The sequence below is a fragment of the Staurois parvus genome, unplaced genomic scaffold, assembly GCF_062004578.1.
Source record: "Staurois parvus isolate SC_StPar_1 unplaced genomic scaffold, SC_StPar_1.0 ptg000561l, whole genome shotgun sequence".
NCBI classification, from domain to species: Eukaryota; Metazoa; Chordata; class Amphibia; order Anura; family Ranidae; genus Staurois; species Staurois parvus.
The window spans coordinates 3254516-3278702 of record NW_028318357.1 but is presented as its reverse complement, the minus strand read 5'-3'; the positions used below and the strand labels follow the sequence as shown (position 1 = coordinate 3278702).

At 43.3% G+C, this 24187-nt stretch overlaps 1 protein-coding gene across 1 annotated transcript in view; it reads right to left on the bottom strand.

Moving 5' to 3' along the window:
- Positions 1-23697, bottom strand: part of AKIRIN2 (akirin 2) — a 39765-nt gene extending 16068 nt beyond the window's left edge. The window contains exons 1-2 of the mRNA XM_089691310.1: positions 23200-23697; positions 7953-8096 (exon numbers count right to left, since the gene is read on the bottom strand). Coding sequence (XP_089547436.1) covers positions 7953-8096; positions 23200-23374 — 319 coding nt within the window. The 5' untranslated portion in view covers positions 23375-23697. The remainder of the gene's footprint in view (positions 1-7952; positions 8097-23199) is intronic.
- Positions 23698-24187: the final 490 nt, after the last annotated feature.

Sequence of the window (24187 nt, the reverse complement as noted above, 5' to 3'; positions counted from 1 at the left end):
TGGGGTGACGTTCAAAATGAATCACACCAACAGATGTAATATGTGCTGCAGTAAAATCACAAGCTACCGTGGTGCTGCTGGTATGAATGAGTCCCTTACACATCAGGGTCTATATAACAAAAAATCAGAAGTATGCTGTTACCTGTTCAGTAATGGAAAGAAAAATTTTAAACTGAGCACATTATTAAAGAGAAGGTACATCAAGATCCCTACACATACCTACAGTACTGAAGTGATTGGCGAGTGTTAGTCATAATTATGGACCAATATATATCTCCTAGATTGTAAGCTCCAAGGAGCAGGGCCCTCGAACCCCTCGTGTATCGCACTGTATTGTTATTGTACTGTATCATGTATTGTCCCCCATTGTAATGTACAGCACTGAGTGAACTGTTGGCGCTATATAAATACTGTATAATAATAAAATACTGCCAATTTCTCGTCTAGCCAAACTCCTGAAAAAACGACTTTTGGATATTTGCAATGTAAGAATCAGGGTCCACTAATTATGTGTGCCTTGTGTGATTGCTGCTACTTAAAACTATTACTTCAGCATACTACAGTAACAACTGAATATCAGGTGCCGTAGCTTATGTTCCAGCAGTAGTTTTCTGTACCTCTCCACCTCATCCCTTCATACAGTCAGGTCCATAAATATTGGGACATTGACAATTCTAACGTTTTTGGCTCTATACACCACCACAATGGATTTGAAATGAAACAAACAAGTTGTGCTTTAACTGCAGACTGTCAGCTTTAATTTGAGGGTATTTATATCCAAATCAGGTGAACAGTGTAGGAATTACAACAGTTTGCATATGTGCCTCCCACTTGTTAAGGGACCAAAAGTAATGGGACAGAATAATAATCATAAATCAAACTTTCACTTTTTAATACTTGGTTGCAAATCCTTTGCAGTCAATTACAGCCTGAAGTCTGGAACGCATAGACATCACCAGACGCTGGGTTTCATCCCTGGTGATGCTCTGCCAGGCCTCTACTGCAACTGTCTTCAGTTCCTGCTTGTTCTTGGGGCATTTTCCCTTCAGTTTTGTCTTCAGCAAGTGAAATGCATGCTCAATCGGATTCAGGTCAGGTGATTGACTTGGCCATTGCATAACATTCCACTTCTTTCCCTTAAAAAACTCTTTGGTTGCTTTTGCAGTATGCTTTGGGTCATTGTCCATCTGCACTGTGAAGCGGCATCCAATGAGTTGTGAAGCATTTAGCTGAGCAGATAATATTGCCCGAAACACTTCAGAATTCATCCTGCTGCTTTTGTCAGCAGTCACATCATCAATAAATACAAGAGAACCAGTTTCATTGGCAGCCATGCATGCCCACGCCATGACACTACCACCACCATGCTTCACTGATGAGGTGGTATGCTTAGGATCATGAGCAGTTCCTTTCCTTCTCCATACTCTTCTCTTCCCATCACTCTGGTACAAGTTGATCTTGGTCTCATCTGTCCATAGGATGTTGTTCCAGAACTGTGAAGGCTTTTTTAGATGTCGTTTGGCAAACTCTAATCTGGCCTTCCTGTTTTTGAGGTTCACCAATGGTTTACATCTTGTGGTGAACCCTCTGTATTCACTCTGGTGAAGTCTTCTCTTGATTGTTGACTTTGACACACATACACCTACCTCCTGGAGAGTGTTCTTGATCTGGCCAACTGTTGTGAAGGGTGTTTTCTTCACCAGGGAAAGAATTCTTCGGTCATCCACCACAGTTGTTTTCTGTGGTCTTCCGGGACTTTTGGTGTTGCTGAGCTTAACGGTGTGTTCCTTCTTTTTAACAGTTGTTTTGGCCACGCCTAATGTTTTTGCTATCTCTCTGATGGGTTTGTTTTTTCAGCCTAATGATGGCTTGCTTCACTGATGGTGACAGCTCTTTGGATCTCGTCTTGAGAGTTGACAGCAACAGATTCCAAATGGAAATAGCACACTTGAAATGAACTCTGGACCTTTTATCTGCTCATTGTAATTGGGATAATGAGGGGATAACACACACCTGGCCATGGAACAGCTGAGAAGCCAATTGTCCCATTACTTTTGGTCCCTTAACAAGTGGGAGGCACATATGCAAACTGTTGTAATTCCTACACCGTTCACCTGATTTGGATGTAAATACCCTCAAATTAAAGCTGACAGTCTGCAGTTAAAGCACATCTTGTTTGTTTCACTTCAAATCCATTGTGGTGGTGTATAGAGGCAAAAATGTTAGAATTGTGTCCATGTCCCAATATTTATGGACCTGACTGTATAGGTCTTGTATTTTTTCTCATTGAAAAAAAGTTGTTCTGTGATTGAGAGAATATGATCTTCATCCATCCCTACAAATCACATTGGTACTCACTTCAAAGAATTAATCTTAAGGCTTATGCCCTGAAGAGTAGGAATCCTCTTTTCCCTGTTAAAGTGGGTCTAAAATCTAAAAACCTTCAGGGTACAGATCCCCTCTAATACTTACCTGAGCCTGATCCAGTGAGGTGTACGAGAGCAGAGGCTCTCCCGCGGCCCTCTTCCTTCATTGGAGACATAGCAGCGGGAGCCTTTATAAACTGAGCTATGCTGTGTATGTAGCTTGAGACTGAGCTACGCTCTGTGTGTCGCATAGACAAACAGAGGGGGCTTGGGAGCAAACATGCACGAGTGCTTCCAGAGCAAGCAGCTTGCTCTGGGGGCACTTGGCAAGAGGGAAGTGCCAGCAGGGGACCCAAGGAGAATTGGGACTGTTCTGTGCAAAACCACTGCACAGAGCAAATAAGGATGTTTTTATTATTTAAAAAACAAGGCTTTAGAACCAGTTTAAGGCATCATTCACACAGGACGTACAGTACCGTATGCCCATGCAGGACCACATTCATCTTCACACGATGAACAGGTATTCTGTGCATCCCCGTGTAGGCAATCCCATTTAGTGTCTTTTGGGATACAGCAGCTGCACAGAAGGCATGTGACCAGTCAGGCACCGCATCAGGCAGAGCCAGTGACGGTACTTTCAGTTGGACGTGAAACCGAATGTGTGGTGAAAGAGTGGGTCTGAACAGAAATAATGCCATTTGATGTTTTTTAGGTCTGTGAGTAGCAATATTTTTAAATAATAAAAGGCTGAAAGTTTGAAAATCGTGTTGCGTTATGAGAAATCTATTTGATGTCTGAGCAACATCTGAATGGTGGATGGAAGGTCCTGTCCCTTAAAGGGATCCTTCAAGTAAAGTGGGCAAATAGCCAGCAGATGGATCCACAAGGATTACTAATCTAAAACGCTTGTAGACCTATAATGCATATGGGTCAAGGTGGGCATGTAGAAATGTTGGAGCACACGGCAGTGATGGCAGAGTGGCATAATTTATCACGCACGTTGTGAACATTGGTGATTTACATACTTTACAAAAACTGAGCCAAATTTGAACAGTTGTAATTGTATGGACTTTATGTCATGGGTACACAGCTCTATTAATGTCGGGTGTACACTATATAACACACAACTGCTTGTGTATATTTTTGGTTTTTTTTAAATAAATGTGTGTTAATTATGTATACAAATTAGTATTGTACACAACGCTCAGTTGCCATTTCATTTAATATAAAATTTAAGTTTTTAATTTCTTAAAGCAGCAGTGCATAAACTTCAGTAATAACTGGCCACTTAGGCTTCATGCACATAGAACGCTGGGGGAAGAAAGAAAAAAAAAAAAAAAAACCTCTTGCTCCTCCTGGCAGCAGCGTTTTTTTGCTGAAAACACACCTGATGCTTTTATAAGCGTTTAGGTGCGTTTATAGGTGTCAAGAACCTGGGCATTAATTCCTTTTTATTGGGCAGAATATTAATTTATTATTAAAAGCACCACCGCAGTTGAAGGTGGCCTTGATGGGTTCTGTGGTGTGGATGGGGCAGTCGGTATGGGAGGGGGAGGGGCGCCTGCGGTGTTCTCTAAGTGACTGGCTTTCATGGAGCTGTGCAGCTGTGTTCCACCTGGACTCTGTGGATTGGAAGGATGGGCGAGATTTCGGGGGTCCCGGAATGTTGCGTTCCACTCTGTGGGGCGGGAGAGAGGTGCTGGCCAAGGACATGGGGGGATAAAAGAGCAGTGCAAGCTGATGGGCCCAGGCTCCAGGACATGGTTTCTGGTTGCCATGGTGACCTTGGAATTGTCAAGCCCTGCAGTACCCCACCATAAATGCTTAATTTACAAATTACAGGCTTTTGGCATTGATAATGTGTGTACCTGGATAGAACACTAGTTGCAGCAGCATTCAGAAGGCGGCATATTTTCGGATAGTCTATAGTAGTAAGCAGGGTTCCCCAGATCTCTGTCCTGGGATCAATTCTGTTTAACTTGTTCATAAATGTTATAGATGTTGGAATACACAGTTAAATCTCTGTTTTTGGATTATACAAACCTAAGGGGGCAATAACTTCACAACAGGATATAGCAACTTTACAAAACCACCTAGTTAAAATAGAGGGTTGGGCAGCTATATGGGAGATGAGGTTTAATATTGATAAATGTAAAGTACTTGGGAACTAAAAATATGAATACAAGTTACTCACTAGGGGGAAGGTGGAAAAGGATCCATAGGACTTCACTGATCACAGGCTAAGCAATGGCATGCAATGCCAAGTTGTAGGAAGCAGATGAGTGTCTCCCACGAGTCAGAGAAAGTCCTTGTGTGTCAATTTGGTGTCACCAAGATTCCCAAAATAACCTCCATCCCTATCCTGCATCTAGTTTTATGCATTTAATTTTGTTATTCTTATTCTATTTACATCTGAATATTGCTGGTCATTTCTAGCCTCTTTCAGCCACTGTCTACATTCACTGACTACAGCATTAGCTGCACATCACTGCTCTAGACCACCTTCATTATAGTGATAATAAAGGGTCAAGGCTGGGCAATGTGTGTCTAAACAGCTGATTTTAGCTTCCACCTGGGGCACATGGAGACAGTTTCCAATTATGGGGCGACAACTGTTTGATGGTGCTTCAACTGGGTGGCAACTGTTAACCCAAAAACGGGAAATGTTTGATCTAGGACCCAATATTTTAAATAACTCTGCATATTTAAAAATGTAAAAATTATGAAATTACATTAAGGGCCCGTCCACACCTAGCACGCTGCAGTAATGCAGTATCAAAAGCTTTACTGTGTTGATGCATTTTCAATAGCAACCAACACAAATGTCACTCAACTGTTCAATGCACCGTTGAAGATGTCGGTGTGCCGTCTTGAAAAATAATGCAGGTTCCATTTTTGCTGCGTTAGGACCAATTCAAAATGAAAATGCGTGCGTCACAAATGACTACAGCACATTGGCAAAAAAAAAAAAAAAAGTATGCGATTTTTAGCAATTGTTTTTACATATACTTTGAAGCCCCACCCGAGAGTTTTTTTTTTTTTCTTTCAAACCAGCCATCCCCTTTAACTTTAAACCAGTCTATTAGGTCTTTATCCCCCTTTACCTTGTGAAGCCAGAGGTACTTGCCTCAGGGCTCTTTTTCACATTGGGCGCCTTAATATGGGCCCCTTGTGACCGAGCCCCAAGTCCTCCATCCAGGTCCCACACCAGCACTGTTTGAGTGATGTGACCACTGATTCATCACTGCAGTAACCTTGCAGGCAGCATCTGACCTCACCACACCCCTCTGCTGTCATCTACCTTTCCTCCGATTCTGTGAAGGCCTGGCTGAAGCCAATTCAAATCCAATAAGTCTGCACATCAGACAGGCACTGACATGGACACCCAAAACAGGATCTAAACAAAAGACTCAAAGCCAGAACATCATATGACCATGGCTACAGGTAAGTAAAAAGGGCTTTTACAAGGGATTTTTTTTTTTCAAATAAATAGCAATTATGTTTAGGCCTGTGGGTGAAGGGGAGGATTTTATCCCGAAGCGGGGCCCCAAGCCATGACAAAGCAGAGGTCTTCATCTAACTGTAAAACACGTGTTACTAAATTAAATCAAGCCATCAGGACATGAAAGAAAAAACACTACAGTAAACCTGGAGAACTATTCCCACAATTTACAAGACAGCTGCAAAAAACAGGAAGCTTTTAACAAAGCATATTTGCTCTAATGTATGCACAGGGAGCAAGAGTGGCACTATTCAGGAGAGGGATGTAAAGTAAAGTGCCCCCCCTTTAAAAAAAAAAAAAAAAACAGTCACCTTGTTTATCAAGCAAGTGCCCATTTATTAGGAGGGTGTGCCGAGATGAGAAAACCTCTCCTCCCCTGCTGAAGAATCCTGGGATGTAGGACATATTTTGCCTAGGCAATAACTGAAGTTAAAAAAAAAAAAAGTAACAAGTAAATATAATTTGCTTCCCTATCTATTACTAATGCTAGCAGCATAAGGATTAAAAATAGCCAACGCTGATTGAGAGAGTAAAGTTTCGCTTTAAAGTGAAACTAAACCTGCAAAAAAAAAAAAAAAAAAAAAAAAAGACCACGCAGCTCTTTACTGCAGAACAGATATGCAGAGAAGGTGTTGGTTGGGGAGAATGAGGGTATCCAGTGGATTAGAAACATAGGTCAGTGTCAAAACAGCAGAGGGTACTGTGTATACCAAAAACAACAAACACATTTGCATGGAGTCTGAGATTTTAACGCTTTTTTTTTTTTGCGTAACTATCTGGACATAGATTAATTTTTTTTATACATATGCACTGTGCCTTGAACAAACCAACTACTGTTTGTGTTGGCCTAGCTCGTCCACACCAGTCCCTACATAACCTTTTACGTAGCTGCTGGGGAGCAGAAGCTACAAAATACTATAGTGTCAACTGAGACCTCAGGGGGCTGCTGACAAGGGAGGCATTTACAGGTAAATAACATGCATAACAAATTCATTTGCATATAATCCTATGGGAAGGTTTCTGGTTGAAATGAATACTTGTATTAAATAAACGCTGCATGTAATTTTGTACATGCAGCCTTCTGATTCACACGCTGCAAATGACACTTACTGGTTCAACATTTCAGATCACTGTGTCACCTCTGTCTCCAAGCTGTTCAGTGCATAATAAAATCAAATTATCACCTGTATCCAATTTGCATGTGATCCAAGAAGTAAAAACATGTATTTCAACAGTGTATTCAGTGGTATGTCTGCAGCTCTATTTGAAGATTATATGCACAGATTATTCACTTTTGACAGTATAATCTTACAGGTTATGGTGAGAAGGGTACAAAAAAACCAAATGCTCTCAGACCACCTATTAAGCAGTTTGGAATAAATGACTATATTAGCACTATACAGCAGAGGTCCTGGGTGTGCTTTTGGCTGTTTAGGTTGTAAAGGAATGATTTACATGGTTCTGCCCACTGTCCAGAAATGAGGAACAGTACTTTTCTTTTTGGGAAAAGTGATGGACAGACAAGAGAATATCTTCTGTTTTAAGACAGCTTTACTGTGCTATTCATTTGTTAAACCTTTACACTTGAGAGGTTTACCAGACATACACTTCCACAACCTAATACATATTAGACAGTTTCCCTTTTGCTCCTATCCAAAGTTTCAAATAAAATGGCAGTTCCTCTTGTTTTCATGACATCCAATTGTGTCACATACACAGTAAATCCACCATACCTTCTGCACTGTGCATCAATTCTTGCCCTTATATGGCCAGAATCAGTAGGATCAGTAGGCCTTTATATGCAAAAACATTTAATCTGCCTCAACATTTTATGTATTCTAACTAGGCCACACATGGCTACAGAACACATTATTTTGGAAGGAAATAGGATGAGAGAGCTAGAAACAGTGCAGGATCAGATGCCTAGTAAAGTAACTGATTGATAAAAACATAAAAAACAGCTTGCTGTTGCATAGTCCTCTAAACTGGCGCTGCAACACAGAGAACAGAGAACAATCTCATCATCCATGTCTAGCTGTCACCAAGAACAAATATACAATAGAGCATAAGACATCTTCACTCACCGGGTAAAGTAGGCCCAGAAGGCAGGAAAGTGTGTGGTTGGCCTTCACTGGAACAGCAAGGTTCTGTTTGCTGAAAGCTGCTTTCCAAATGTCTCCTCTTTTGCATGCGTTTGTACTCTTGTTTGATGTTGTAAAGGATTTGTTCTGTAAATAGGATACACAAGCCAATTAAACATCAACCCATCTCTTATCACCAGAGACATGTTTAATGTTATCATTTTATTTATAGAATTGCCAGGATTAAAGAAAAAAAAAAAAAACCTACAGAAAGTGAAGATGCTAAATTCACAAGCCAGGAACCCACAGCAAGCCATTTGTGCTTTACAAAAACCAAATCAGCATGGCCACAAAGTCCAGACATTATCAATCATGAAACAGTGTATTTAAACCCAAAAACCTATACTGCAGGTATCCCTACATTACTATTTCTGTGCCCTGGAGTCATTAAATTAGGGGCCCTTTCCAAATGGAAGCCTACGGCTCCCCTACATGCTTTGATTCAGATCGCTCTGTGTATCTACCCAACTGATTAACATAGCTGAGATAATCCTCACCAACATGTTTGAGATTTACATACTGAGAACCCCAGGATTACTAGCTCTTGGGTCCCTAACTAGTATAACTATGAAAAAGTGCTACTAACCCTCTCCAATCACATGGGTAAGCTGTGCTCTTGTGTCAGTTAACAAATGACTAATCTGACTTGGCTATTTCTACTCTAATTGGATCAGACTAGTCATGTGTTTATGGGCACTCCTCTTGGGACAATGCTTGACTGCAAAGCAGCAAGTTTCCTGAAAGCCTGTTGAAGCCTAGACACTCCACACACATTAAGGTTTCCATACAAATTGTTTTTTTAGTTAGGAACAGAGTGAAGCCTAGCAATTTAAATCACTGGGACAGAAAGTAATTGAAACAAATCAACATTGTACACAAGGAACATAAAGAGTTCTTGAAGGTTTTCACTGCCATGAGCCAAACAGCTTGCTGCTGAGCAGCTCAATACCCCTTTGACCCACTACACTCTCTTGAGCTAGAAGCTTGTGGTCGCTTCAGCTTACAGAAAAGGGACCATGGCTACTCATGAGCAGTTGTGATCAGAAGGTGACAACCTGTTAGTCACAGCCATACATTAAAGCCATCACATCTGGCATGTTGTGATGACAGCAAACAGCAATGCACAAAGTTTGTTGCCCATAAAGGAGATGGAGCTTCTTTTGGGTGGCAAGCTTTGTGCATTGCGGTTTCCAACTATTTATTGCGCGACAATGGCAAAACTGCACCCCATTTAGGTGCCATTAAAAATGAATGGCACTTGGGACATGCATGGTGTGGTCTGTTATTATTGCAGTGCAATTCGGGATTGTGGGCAGAATTACTGCGATTCTGCCCAAGTTCACAAAACGCCTAAAATGTGAGCACACCCTTCTGCTACTGCTGACCCAACAGTGTTTCCATCACTCTGCTTCATATTATCAGTTCTTTTCTTCTGTGGACCCTTCACAACCTGCTGGTACTGCAAATTGTGTGCCCTCCAATATCTACTGAGCCCCACCAGCAATGGGATTTAGTTTGAGTGAACAATGGAATACTCAGTACAGAGGCATTCAGTTCAGTAACTACTAGTTAGAGAAGGAGACTGAAAAGTGAAAAATTAAGTGTCTGTTAGACTCTTGATTTTTTTTTTTCCCCAAAGAGGACTGAAAATACCCCCCCATAATCATGTGCACTACACGGATTATGGTAATGCACGTTACATGTATAAAACAAAGACAACACAGCAGGCTGCAGCACACAACCCTGCCTTGCATTTCCATATAGAGGCAAGGTGTTTTGGCCACAATGGGGTGAGTAGTGGTTTATCATGTGTTGATATGCAAGTGTTAATGCAGAAATGTTAAAGGTGACCATTACCTTTGAATGGGCTGCCAATTCACAACCTTTTTTTTTGTAAATGAAGTACTAAACAAACTTTGCACTGTGATATGTTGGATTGTAGACACACTGGATACAATTCTATAGCATGCTCCTAGGGGGAATTTTACAAGTTTTCAAATATATGAGGAAAAAAATAAAAAAAATTCTAAAATGCAAGTAAAGTGAAAGATAGCCACCTGAAGTTAAAGAGTTCCCCCCCCCTCCAAAATATACTTACCTAGGTGGATGTAGCGTCGGTCCGATGCTGCATTTGTCCCTCACTGGCGCCAAGTGTGAGAACTCAGTGATCACATGACCTCTTATCCTTGATTTCTCACCACTGCTGTGAGCAGAGAGCTCCGACACCCCCCACCCCACACTCACTGGAGTGCAGGGCTGTAGAGGGGGAGGGAGAGGCTGGCTCAGATTCTCAGCGCCTCACTGAGGCTGAGCCAGGTGGCGCTCCAGACCCTTGGGTGGATCCCAACTTTAAAGTCTGGATATTTCCCCAGCCTGCAACAGCTAAGTGACTTCAGCCCACTGTCATCTGAAACCAGGTCACAGGAGTGCAGAACAAACAGCAAAAGAGGTTTGGCTGTACTTCTCCTTTAAGACCTCCTTTCTGCTGGCCCTTTATATGCCCGTTTATATGCATTTAGAGGACATTTCTAGACCCTTCTAAAAATGCAGCCAATTTTTTTTCATTCATTCTCATTGTGTACCCACATTTAGCGGAGGTCAGTTTAGATGCATTTAGAGAAACCAGAATTGCAGTGACCAGGATCAGATTAGACACTCTAAAACTTGGCTTAAAAAAAAAAAATTTACCTAGGTGGATGCAGCATCTGTCCCCCTGCCACATTGCTGATCGCTCAGTTCTCCCCTCCACTTTGAGCCGAGAGCCATGACTGTCAGTCTCTGCTTCTCCAGTACTCATTGGAGTGTTGGGCTGTGGAGGGAGTGAGAGGGGCTGGCTTAGGCTCTAGATGGATCGCTGAGAGCCTGAACCAGGTGCCAGTCCAGACTTCTAGGAGGACATGGTCAGGATCTTTTCAGAGCCTGGACCAGCTCTGTGACGTTAGCTGACAATGGGCTTTAGCCCACTGTCAGCTGAAAAAGGATCACAGGAGCGCAGAACTAACTACACTCCTGTGAGCCATAGGAGTTATAGCTGGGAGAAAAAAAGAAAAAAAACACTTTTGGCTATACTCCTTTAACTTTCATTTTAGATGTAGATGCAGTGTATTTAGTTGCATTTACATTAGACTTAGAATTAGTGGTGCACTGAAATGAAAATTCTGGTGCCGAAACCGAAAATTTAGAATGCATCTGGCCGAAAACCGAAATGTCTGCGTATATGAGGGTGGGGAGACTAACATTTTTTTATATTATATATATATATATATATACACACACACACACACTTTTAACATATGATTTTATTGCTATCACATAGGGGACCAATAGTCCCCTATGTGATAGCATATGAGTGACAGGTCCTCTTTGTAGGGGGGAGGGGGCAACGTGTGCAAGGAGGGTATACAGAGAGGCTCCCTCACTGGCTGTCACTATATCTCGGTGCCGGTATTTAAATGCAATTGCTGGCTTTTTTTTTCTCCTCCTCCTTCACTATAGCTCACAGAATTAGCTGTCACTTTCCCTGGAGCTAAAGGAAACTTTGTTTCTTTTAACTTGGGGAAAGAAACTAAAAACAAATGATTTCTTTTAGCTGGGGGGAAAGTGACAGCTAATTCTGCGAGCTATAGTGAACAAAAAAGAAAAAGCAAAAAAAAAAAAAAAAAAAGCCGGTATTTACATTTAAAAACAGTCACTGTATACACTGCTCCTCTCACACCACCCTCACATCTGCAGTGCACAGTCTCCTACATTGGCTAAATTTTTCCTATCAGCAAAATGCTGATAGGGCTATTTTCGGCCAATATGTTTCAGTGGCCGAAATTTCAGTGCATCCCTACTTAGAATAAAAGTTGTTTCTGTTTCCCAGATAACTTCTACATTTAGAAAAGCTGAACACAGGAGTGTCAGTGTGAGTCTTTAGGATAGGTTCACACTTGGGTGAGTCGGGAGCACTTGCTAAAATCACACTTGTTCCCAACCCTCAGGGAAAATTCATTGCCTAGATTGTAAGCTCCAAGGAGCAGGGCCCTCAATCCCCTCATGTTTTGCATTGTATTGTTCTTGTTCTGTCACATGTTCTGTCCCCCTTTGTAATGTACAGCGCTGAGTGAACTATTGGCGCTTTATAAATACTGAATAATAATAATTGCTCTTTAGCAGATGTAGGGGGGTGCCATTAATTCTTGAAGTGGTTGTAAAGGATGCACGAAGGTTAAAAAAAACAAAAAAACTTTCGTTGCAGCAGCCCCCCCAAAACACCTAGCTGAGCCCCATCCCGATGCAGTGATGTCCATGAGAGCCTTGGTTCCCTGGGGACCCTTACTCCTGATTGGCTGATGCAGCTGCTGTCAATCACAGCCAGTGAGCCAATCAGGAGAGGGAGGGAATGAGGAAAAGTTGCAGCTCTGTAAGAATGGACACAGAGCCTCAACTCAGGATCATGCCTGCCCGGGTGCCCCCATAACAAGCTGTTTGCTATGGGGGCACCCGACAGGGGGAGGGGCCAGGAACGCCAACAGGGGAACAGAGGAGGAGGATCTAGGCTTCTCTGTGCAAAACGACTGCACAAAGCAGGTACGTATGCCATGTTATTTAAAAAGGACTTTAGTATCACTTTAATGGCACCACCATGAACAGCAAACAGCGCATTTTTCCTTGCACCAAAACAGATGGTGCTGCAGCACCATGTGGCTCGAAGCGGCGCAATTTAAAAAGGCAGGAACTTCTTTCCCTGCGTTTCTGCAAGTACCACTGCCCATTAAAATGAATAGGCCGACTACACGTACATTTACCAAAACATTTACAGTATTCACATAATCAATAGAGGAAGGTCTCTGCCAAAGCCACCATCATCTCTGAAGTGTTTTCAGGCAAAGGCTCTGATTGAACTGAAAACTCTATCTGGAATAAGAGGTCACATCACCCCCTTTTAAAATAATCACATTTTGTTGCTTTGCAGCCTGAAATTAAGAGTTTGTTTTATTCAGATGTATTTACTAAGCGCAATTTAAAACATCCAATTGAAACATGTCAGAAACAGAATTTAAAAAATTCAAAAACAGAATCAGAGTTGGAAAAAGGATCACCCCCTTGTGTCAGTATTTAGTTGAACCACCTTTTGCTTTAATTACAGCCTTTAGTCTGTTGGGATATGTCTCTACCAACTTTGCACATCTAGACTTTTCAATACTTGCCCACTCTTCTTTACAGAACTGCTCAAGTTCAGATAAATTTTATGGTGGCCGTTTGTGGACTGCAGTCTTCAAGTCAATCCACAGATTTTCAGTGGGGTTCAAGTCTGGGCTCTGACTAGGCCATGAAAGGACATTCACCTTTTTCTCTTTCAACCACTGTGTGGTCACTTTTTTGCTGTGTGCTTTGGGTCATTGTCATGTTGACAAGGAAAATCTGCCAGAAAGTTGTCAATGGGAAGGTTTACCTAAGAATTTGATGGCATTTTGCCCCATCCATTTTTCCTTCTATCTTGACAAGTGCTCTAGTCCCTGCTGCAAAGAAACACCCATATAACAGGATACTACCACCTCCATGCTTTGTAGAAGGAATGGTGTGATTTGGATGGCGAGCGCTATTGGATTTCCACCAGACATATCGTTCAGTGTTAAACCCAAATAATTCAATTTTAGTCTCAACTGACCCAAACACCTTTTTCCATGTGGTCTCAAACTTCAGGGTGCGTTTTGGCAAAGTTCAGTCATGACTGCATGTGGCCTTTGAGGAGTGGATTTTTCTTGCAACCCTTCCACACGAACCACATTTGTGGAGAATTTGTAATAGTGTAATATTGGGTGGCTCAGTGGCTTAGTGGTTAGTACGTCTGCCTTGCAGTAAATGGGTCATGGGTTTGATTCCCGACCATGGCGCCTCCTGCATGTTCTCCCTGTGCTTGCGTGGGTTTCCTCCGGGTGCTCCGGTTTCTTCCCACACGCCAAAAACATGCTGGTAGGTGAATTGGATCCTGTCTAAATTGGCCCTAATATGTGTATGTATGAATGTGAGTTAGGGACCTTAGATTGTACACCCCTTGAGGGTTAGGGACTGATGTGAATGTACAATATGTATGTAAAGCGCTGTGTAAACTGACAGCGCTATATAAGTACCTGAAAAATAAATTGTTGCCACATGCACACTGACTACTCTGTCAGAAATTCCTGCAACATTAGAGTTGCTGTAGGCCTCTTGGTAGCCTCTCTGACCACTGTCCTCCCGACTGTTAACTGTTAATTAGTTTGGAACGACATCCTGATCCAGGGAGGGTCTGTGTTGCATCAAATACCTTCCACTCCTTAATAAAAGACTTCACTGTGCTTCTAGGAATTAATAAATCCTTTAAATTTTTTTTTTTTTTAATCCATCTCCTGATAGGTGTGGAGATCTTTTGGCAGTGCCTTGCCACCCATAGCTGATTGTTTGCTTCATTAGCACTACCCGGGACCGAAATGCTCCAGGAAAGCTCTTTTGATGTTGAGCTAATCAAAATCACCACAGCCAATCACAGTTAAAGTCAAATGGCTTTGCATGCCATCAAGAAAGTGATTATCTACACCTGAGTTTTAAAAAAGTCATTTTTATTAGGAGGTGATCCTTTTCCCCAACTCACTGACTTGGTTTTTTATTTTATTTCTGACATGTTGGTGTTATCTCTTTAACTTGGATGTTATAAGTTGCACTGAGTAAATACAGCTGGATAAAACAAAAACGGTTTATGTCTTCATTTCAAGCTGCAAAGCAACAACATGTGATTATTTTAAAGGAGGGTAGTTCCTTTCTATACCCACTGTATGTAATGCTTGAGGAGACTGTCAGTAACTGCAGATCTCAAAGGAAATGAGAGTGTTTTGGATAGGGATATGCTGCAGAAGACAATAAAACTGAGAACATGTTAAATGGGGCTAACAGAGATCAATGCCATTACCCTAATCAATGTTCCCACTACAATTGCTGGTCTGAGGGCTGCACATCATAAACCTCAAGGCTGCATGTGGCCCTTGGGCTTCAGGTTGGGTAGCAGGGGTCTAAACCCTGGGAAAGCTTTGTGCCAGAGTATACTCTTCAAAACAGTGCTCTTACCTGTCTCTACTTTATTCTTCACAAGTATGTTAAAACTGATCAACATCCAGCCAAAACTTTCTAATCAGACAGAGTAGTAAGGAAAACTGATCATATGTGTCAACTGCTTGCTGCCAAATTTTGTAATTTAGAAAAGACCATGTGCCAAATGTACAGAAAGAGCTTGGAGCTGGAGTGGTCAAGTATCTGCAACTAATAAAAATGACAAGCAGATTTCTTACCACTTGACTCATGGTGAGCGATCAAACAAAGGAAAGCCTTTAGCTAGCATCTTTACCATGTACCAAATTCTTATGCATGCTTTAGTTGCTGATGAATACATAGACAGTATTGTAATGAATGGCAGCCACTTTATCACCATGAAGATCGACATTTGCAGAAAACACAGCACTTAGAATGATCCTGAACCTCAAATGGTAGGATCATTATTTAGTGCCAGTAGAACAAAAGCCATTACATTTTCCATTCATTAAATAGCTGATTGCATTCCCTACATCCCACAGAGGAGGCAATTACACAAAAGTACTTAGGACTCACAACATACAAAAGAAATATATGCCACCCTGCTTACTAGTTCTAAAAACGTAAGCAATATTTTATTTAAAAACAGAAAATATGAGCAGGGACATATACAGAATCATTGATAGATCACAAACATTTAAATACAAGCATATTATGCAGTGCAAGTGTCACTGTTGCTATGCAGCCAAAAGTAACATCTGTCCATGGGCAAACATGACAGTCTAGCCAGCAGGGCTAATAGCAAACACCACAGGGCTAGTGATGCCATGATGACCAGTCACCATTTCTAATGACTAATCAGATAAAAGAGATTTTAACAATAGTGGCCCTGTAAAAGATTTATCCATGGCATGGTACACCAGGTTGTCACCTTATACTGTACAAACAAACTATTTTTCCTACAAAGAACACAACAACCTTCTTTAAAACTTTTTCAAAAGGCAAATCAGCCCATTTCTTTGTATTGATCTATCAAAGTAAAAGAATTACCAAAATAATAATCTTCAATCTACCTGAGCGACTGTGTACTCACACTAAGGCCGTGTAAAGGGGTTAAAGTAGTATAAAACCTAAAAGCAAATATATTGAAGCTTATATATCCTTAGATGTGATGCCTGCATCAGTTTTCTTTAGGTTTTTTTTTCTTTTTATATTCACCGGGTGAACTGGCCAGTGAGGCCCCCGTTCACACGGGACAGTTTCTGTTCCGATCAGCAAGGTGTCAGCTCAGAGATCCCCTGCTGATCAGAGCAGAGCAGGCAGATGATGCTTTGTGGGTGGCCAGGCATAAACAGACTTCGCTGTCCGTTTACACCCAGCTACCTCCACTCTGCCTAAACAGAAGAGGACAGAGGTCTTTCCCAGTTTTTAGTGGACTTTCAGACATGGAGGTAGTCAGTTTTAAATGGACAAGTCTGTTTACACCCACCTGCCCATCGGAATACATGGACCCTTTGATCAGGTCTGCCCGAAAAACTGACAGATGGACCTGACTGAATGCCCATCTTAAAGGGGCTCAAGTCTGTTTTTCAAAAGAAAACGTTCTGCAGAATGTATCAGTTAAGAGTGTTGAGACAAACCATTTACCACTAACAAGGGTGCTTACAATGACTAGCTTTTATTCATTTAAAACCTCTCTCCCAAAAGAACAAAAATACACATTTGCTGTAACTGCCTATGAAGCGTTAGCTGGAGTTTGACTTCAATTTGTTTGTGTATCTAAGTCTGCTAGTACATGTAACACTCCCCTCCCCCCCAGACTGACAATGCTGCTGTCCAAAAGGTGTCACCTGTGCACCTTCATCCAGAGTTTGGGCACTAATACAGGACGTGTGCTAATGTCCAGACCACCAGGTGAAAACAGAGGGATAAAAGCTTAAAAAGAGTAAACTAATGCTGCCCCCTACATTAAAGGATTGGTAAGCTGCAATATATTACATTTTTTGTTTGGGGTTTAATACCGCTTTATTCCTCTCTGAACTGATATCCTGGATTTAGGTACCGGTCAACCCTTTTGTTGCCAAACCCATTTTTTCCTTTTTTTTTTGCACGTTAAAATGACATTTTAGGCCAGGAGAAGATTTAAACCCAATGATTAATTATTTTCTTAAAGCAGACAGCATGATATATATAAAATGGCAGCAGCTGCAATTTTCATGTCATACTGTATTAGCACGGCTGTTAAAATCAATGCGGTATTTCAGTGAAAATATGCAACGCCTCGATACTGCATGTGCCCATGAATTGGCAAAACTCCAAGGTACCAAAATTGTACATAGATGACGCTTTAAAAGTTTTTAACAGCTCATCAACTTAGAGCTCACTGTAAATGCTGGCTGGAAAAGGTCTCTTCTCGCTCTGGCATGTTTGGCAATACCCCCATGTGTGGTGTAATTCTAGGTTTCATACACATCCAGTGCACGCTTGTGTCTGTGTGTATGTGGAGGGTTTTAAAATGTTTGGAGGGTATCATATTAAACTTTATTACCATCGTAAGGGGGCTGTTAATACCCCTATGTGATAGCATAGTGCAGGTTTAAAGGGTAAGTTTCACATTTGGAAAATGTTATATATTCCACACATTTTTAGGATGGAACATATAACATTCCAGCAACTGCACCCCTGATCCCCCCTTCTTTTGAAAGTGGACTGAGGGATCTTCTCCCTGCTGTCACGATTTGAAAACAGCGTAGCCACGTCATTCATTGTGGCTCACAAATGCACTGGTGAGCACTTGGTGCAATGCTCTGCAGGTTCCTTCAGAAAAAGAAAAAAAAAAAAATGCACATTTTGTTTTTACCTGCAAAATGGTGGTAAACTTTGCCTTCAAGGTGACATCAGGGATATATTCAACCCCTAGTGCACCCTTTGTACTCTGTTGAAACGTACTAAAGCGGAGTTCCACTCAAAAGTGGAAGCTCTGCTTATTTGCCTCCTCCTCCCCCCCTCCACTGATATACATTTGTCTCCTTTGAGGGGGGGGGGGGGGGGGCAGGGGAGTACCTAGTTTTGACAGGTACCTGCTCCCAATTCCAGCTCAGTTTGCCACGAAGAAGTGAGACAGAAGTTCGGCCCCCTCCTCCTTCCCACTGTCTCCTGGGAACTTTCACAGGTCCCAGGAGACTGCCGGACCAATTATGCATACCTGACCACATCCAGGCATGCTCCTAATGAGGCGATGGATGGTGTCCTGGGGTATTTCCTCCCAGATCTGGACCAGGGCATCACTGAGCTCCTGGACAGTTTGAGGTGCAACCTGGCAGCGTCAGGTGGACCAAAACATGATATCCTAGAAGTGTTCTATTGGAGTTAGGTCAGGCGAGCGTAGGGGCAATTTTATCCACCAGGAACTGCCTGCATACTCTCGCCACATGAGGCCGGGCATTGTCATGCACCAGGAGGAACCCAGGACCCACTGCACCAGCCTAGGGTCCGACAATGGGTCCAAAGATTTCATCCCGATACCTAATGGCAGTCAGGGTACCATTATCTAGCCTGTAGAGGTCTGTGCATCCCTCCATGGATATGCCTCTCCAGACCATCACTGATCCACCACCAAAATGGTCATTCTGAACAATGTAACAGGCAGCGTAACATTCTCCACAGCTTCTGCAGACCCTTTCACGTCTGTCACATGTGCTCAGGGAACCTGCTCTCATCTGTGTAAAGCACAGGGTGCCAGTGGGGGACCTGCCAATTCTGGTGTTCAATGGCAAATGCCAATTGAGCTCTGTGGTGCCAGGAGGTGACCCACAGGGCCCACTACAGGACGTCGGGCCCTCAGGCCTCCCTCATGAAGTCTGTTTCTGATTGGTCAGAGACATTCACACCAGAGGCCTGCTGGAGGTCAATTTGTAGGGCTCTGGCAGTGCTCATCCTGTTCATCCTTGCACAAAGGAGCAGATTCCGGTCCTGCTGATGGGTTAAGGACCTTCTACGGCCCTGTCCAGCTCTCCTAGAGTAACTGCCTGTCTCCTGGCATCTCCTCCATGCTCTTGAGACTGTGCTAGGACATACAGCAAACCTTTCTGGCAATGGCATGTACTGATGTGCCATCCTGGAGGAGATGGACTGCTTGTGCAACCCATGTAGGGTCCAGGTATCGCCTCATGCTGCCCGTAGTGACACTGACCCTAGCCAAATGCAAAACTAGTGAAAAACAGTCAGAAAAGAGGAGGAGGGAAAAAAATGGCAGTGGCCTCCACCTGGTAAAACCATTCCTGTTTTGGGGGTCATATCATTGTTGCCCATCTAGTACACCTGTTAATTTAACACCAAACTAGCAAACTGATTAACAACCCCCTCTACTATTTAACTGACCAGATCAATGCCCCAGGAGTTTAATTGACTTGATGCTATACTCTGATTAAAAAGCGTTCCTTTACTTTTTTTGAGCAGTATATAATTAAACCTAAATTAAAAAAACAGTTTAAATGCAATTTAATTAGAACAGATATGTTTTTATGTCCTCTTATTTCAAAGCATTGTGCTGTTCACAGCGCTGTGTTCTTGGGCTGGCTTTCCGGTCTGAGATAAGTAGTCAGCCCAGCAGGGAACTGTCCTGATGTTGTGGAGCGCATTGAAAGCAACTCACATCACTCAGGGTATTTTCACACCAGCTGCTGTGTTATCACACAGTGGCTTGTACACAGTGCAGTCCAGCTGGATTGGTGCCTTGCACTGTTAATTTATTTACATTTTTTTTTAATTTTAGTGAAATGTCACACAGATATCTCAGAGTTTAATTGGCTGCTGTACAGTGCAAAGCAGTACGCCATTGCAAAAAGTACTGCACAAAATAATTTTCAGTGCACACCACCTCAATGCAGTGGCATGAACCAGGGAGATAAGGAAACAAGGCATTTTGCCTTGCAGTGGGACTGTGCTAGAATGGCCACCTGATGTAGTCCCACCACATCTGACATCATGACATAAGAGGACAACACGTCAGCTCAACAGACTAAAATCTAAAGTTACAACACATTACAATCTTCTATACAACTACGTAGTGCAAGGGCCTGTCTGAATGGTCAGTTTAGGTATGTCCTCTTACTCTGATATCGAATTTACATATATGATAATCTAAAGGGGCTTGTATGTTCTGATTGCAATGTGTATTGTGACCTTAAAAGGTCGCCATACACATTACAATCAACTTTAGATTGTACTATACAATATGAATTAGCTTAAAGCAGAACTTCACTCAAAAGGAAGTTCTACTTTACCGCCTCCTCCTCTACCACCCATGGACATTTTTTTTTTTGGAGTGGGTACCTGGTTTTGACAGGTATCTGATCCCACTTCCAGTTTGATTGCCTCAGTGGATCTACTGGAATTTCGCCTTCCCCCTCTGTGCTCATAACCTTCTGGGACATGTCACAGGTCCCAGAAGCCTGTGGGACCATTCACAAAGTGCAGTGCAGCTTGCACATGTGCAGTGTTCAGCTAACTGTAAAGCCAAAAGTGTCACAGCCGACTGCCCAGTTAACATGCCGGTGATCAAAAGTCCATTGAAGAACTGCTTTAACTAGTCAATCAAGCCAATCATGCAGACCCTTGTGCTACGCACTTGTTGACAGATCTAACCCCTGGTTCACATATATGCGGCCTTGCTTTGCGTGGGCATGAGAGCCCATTCAATTGAATGGACTCCGAAGCCCCGTGACACTCAGGGAAGAAGCCCCTGCACTTCTGAAAACGTAGCCCGCACCTCGGTTCCCAGTACGGCTGTGTTTTCCAACGCGGGCGGCGTGCCATTAATACTAATGGCCCCTGACCGCGGGTCCGCATTCCTCTGGGTGGGTGGTGCGGCTGCATAGATTTTCATGCAGATCTGCAGTGGCACCACCCGCACAGATGTGGACCTAGCCTAAAAGGAGACTACACCTGGGTGTAGCAGAAACTAGCGACAAATGTGTTAGAACACACCTGCCAGTGCCATTATTTCTTGATGGCACTCCAAAGATGGGTAGCAGTGGTGGGGTTGCCACACAAACGTCACACGCCACAAAACACATATGGCTCATGTGGAATATTTGGTACATGAGCTACTTTAGCACACTTTTGGAGTGGCAATAGGCCCATTCAAATAAATGGTGCCACTCCAAAAACAAGCAAAAAAGCCCACATGGTAAAACTGCAATGCCGCTCAGATATGAATGGGATCTTAGGCCTAGCTCGTGAGAAGACTAATGGTGGCAGGATCACCTTGTCAAAAAAGAAACCTGATGTGGTTTGTAATGCCACCACTTGACAATGTTGCTTATACTACTTTTTTAAAACACCTTTCAATAAAAACTATTGGAAACGAAAAAAGAAACCTGCAAGAAACAGAAGGGTGCCATTAAATAGGCTACACGCAGTTTAAAGCAGAACTCTTGGCAAAATTTTTATTTCACCATGCAGTGGGGCTGTGCTCCCATTGCACGGGTCAACTGTTTGTTTTTTCTAGGGGCGAGCACAAAGGTCATACTCACCTGATTTGCTGATCTTCCGGAAAACCGTACTCCCCCCTCAGTCCAGGGGTGGACTGTGCCTGACTATGGAGTGGGCTGACATCAGGAACAGTCTATTTACAAGACTGCTGGACCGTGGGGGGCAGGATCAACAGGTCAGGCAAGTATATCTCTGCTGTCCTCCACCTAGAACAGTGATTCTCAACCTGCGACACGCGACCCCTTTGGGGGTTGAACGACCCTTTCACAGGGGTCGCCTAAGACCATGGGAAAACACATATTTCTGATGTGTAAAGAGCAGCTACTGTGCTGAAAGCAGCAGTATTGGAGGTAAAACGACACTCATGAATTATAATTACTGGGTAAATAATTTTATGGTTGGGGGTCACCACAACATGAGGAACTGTATTAAAGGGTCACGGCATTAGGAAGCTTGAGAACCACTGACCTAGAACAAATGAGCAGTTAACCTGTACAGTGCTGGCATAGCCACACTGCACAGGCAAATTCATTTTTTGCCTGGAGTTCTTCCTTCAATCACCATCAGTTTCTAACACCTTTCAGGACCTTTAGCCCTGGTTCACACTGATGCGGTGTGGAATTTGCAGTGTTTTCTGTGCGAATTCCACACCGCATCACAATCGTACCCCATTCATGCGAACCGATGCGGGTATGTATGTAAAGTTAACAACACTCCGACATCGGTCCGCAAAACATGGTGCGATGCGCAGAATTGGATCGAAAAGGTGTGAATACCCATGTGATCCAATTCTAGTGCGGACCAAAAAAGGGCCCTGCACGGTTTTGGTGCAGTGCGAATAGAGCCATACAAAATGTATGGCTCTAATTGCACCGCATACAAATCGCATGTGATTTGTACAGGAATGTGGTGCAGTTCCTGTGAGAATCACATGGGATTTAGTACACCGCTGTAGTTATCTTCCTCTCAGGACCTCCTGCTCTCTAGCTCCCTTGTAATCTCTTCCCATGCTTGCTTCCAGGACTTCTCCAAAGCTTCTTCCATTCTCTGGAAGTCCTTACCCCATTCTATGTCCTAATGTATGTACTTTTAGCTGCTCCCTGAAAACCCCTCTCTTCAGAGGCCTATGCTGCCCCCACCTAACTGTACTTTGGTTTTCTCCATCAGCTCACCCCCCACATTTATTGTATCACTTGACCCTCCCTTTAGATAGTAAGCTCTAAATGAGCAGCGCCCTCTGTTTCCTCCTGTATTGAATTGTATTACTGTCTGCCCTCATATTGTGAAATGCTGTGTCAACTGTTGGTGCTATATTTATCCTGTATAATAATAATAATCATCATGATGATAATCATCTTCCCACTGGTAAAGTTCCAGCACACCATTACAAGGTAGTCTCACTCTTTAGATTTACACAGTGCGTTACAAAGAATGCAGCAAGAAGAGTGAGACTTCCCAGCAGGCGAGCAGAGCAGCTCCTTGGTCGGATGGGGCTCCCAGGAGGGGCAAGATTCCAGCCTAGGGATGAGCAGCCACCTGCCTTCCCACAGACATGGGCACCAGCAGCCCATCTCCTGCCACTCAGTGCCCATCCTCCCAGTACAAGGACAGCCCCGCCCTCTCTCTCCCCCAATGGCTGGCCTCTTACCTGCAGTGAGCCGGGAGGACACCTCTCCGAAGGGAGACGGCTCCATGCGGAGGTATTTCTGTGGGGATGATGCGGAGGGGGAGAGGGGGGCACATCTTCTTCTTTTCGGGGAGGCGGCCGGGCTGAGAAGAGGGTCGAAGTCGATAGTCCTTTTGAGCGTGGCTCCGCAGGCCATGTCCTGAGCACTGGGCCCTGCCCCAGGGACAACACAGCTCCGGTGGGCTTCTCAGTGGGCTCCCCTCCCAGGAACTCCCGGCCTCTGTGCGCTTCCTGCCTCTCCCTCCGTCCTCTGAGCCAATACCGAGGCAGCCGGCTTCACCACAGCACCTCACACACTGCGGGGGTATCCGTAGGCTCCCGGGCTCTTCTACCGGTGAGGATGGCTCTGGATATCCTCCGCCACTCGCTCTAATCCCGTGTCCGGACCAGCAAACACCGCACTCCCTCCGCTCGCAATATGGCGTTAATAACAACGCCACTGATTCATTCTCGCGTAGACACTCACAGGCGGCACCAAGTGGCTGCTGGGAAATGAAGTCCTCTCCACCTACTCGGCTAGCTATGAAATGCGACCAACAGACTACAAGACCGTCAGGCATTGCGTGAAGGCCGTTACTTCCGTGTTTGAATTTAAATCCCCACTAGTTGTTTTCACACCATTGGGAGGAAGTGGCTGTACAGCCGGTTAGGTTTGTTGCAGATTTGTGTCATAGACTTAGTGCAACAAGGTTTGTTTTTTGTTAAGTTTTGGATAGAGTAGAGAGGGTGTCTGCACCCTGTTAGATATGTATTGCTGTCTGTGCACCCATTATGGAGACTTGTCCCTCTTTGTTTGTCCTGGTGATCATTACCACCAAAAGTGAATTTAAATAAAAAGGAAAATCCAAAATCTCTGATCTATCACCACAAAAGGTAAAGAGGGGAAATCTTCCAGTGAGGATATTAGTGAAGGATTCCCCCATTACCTGTTGTGGATTTGGGACAGGAA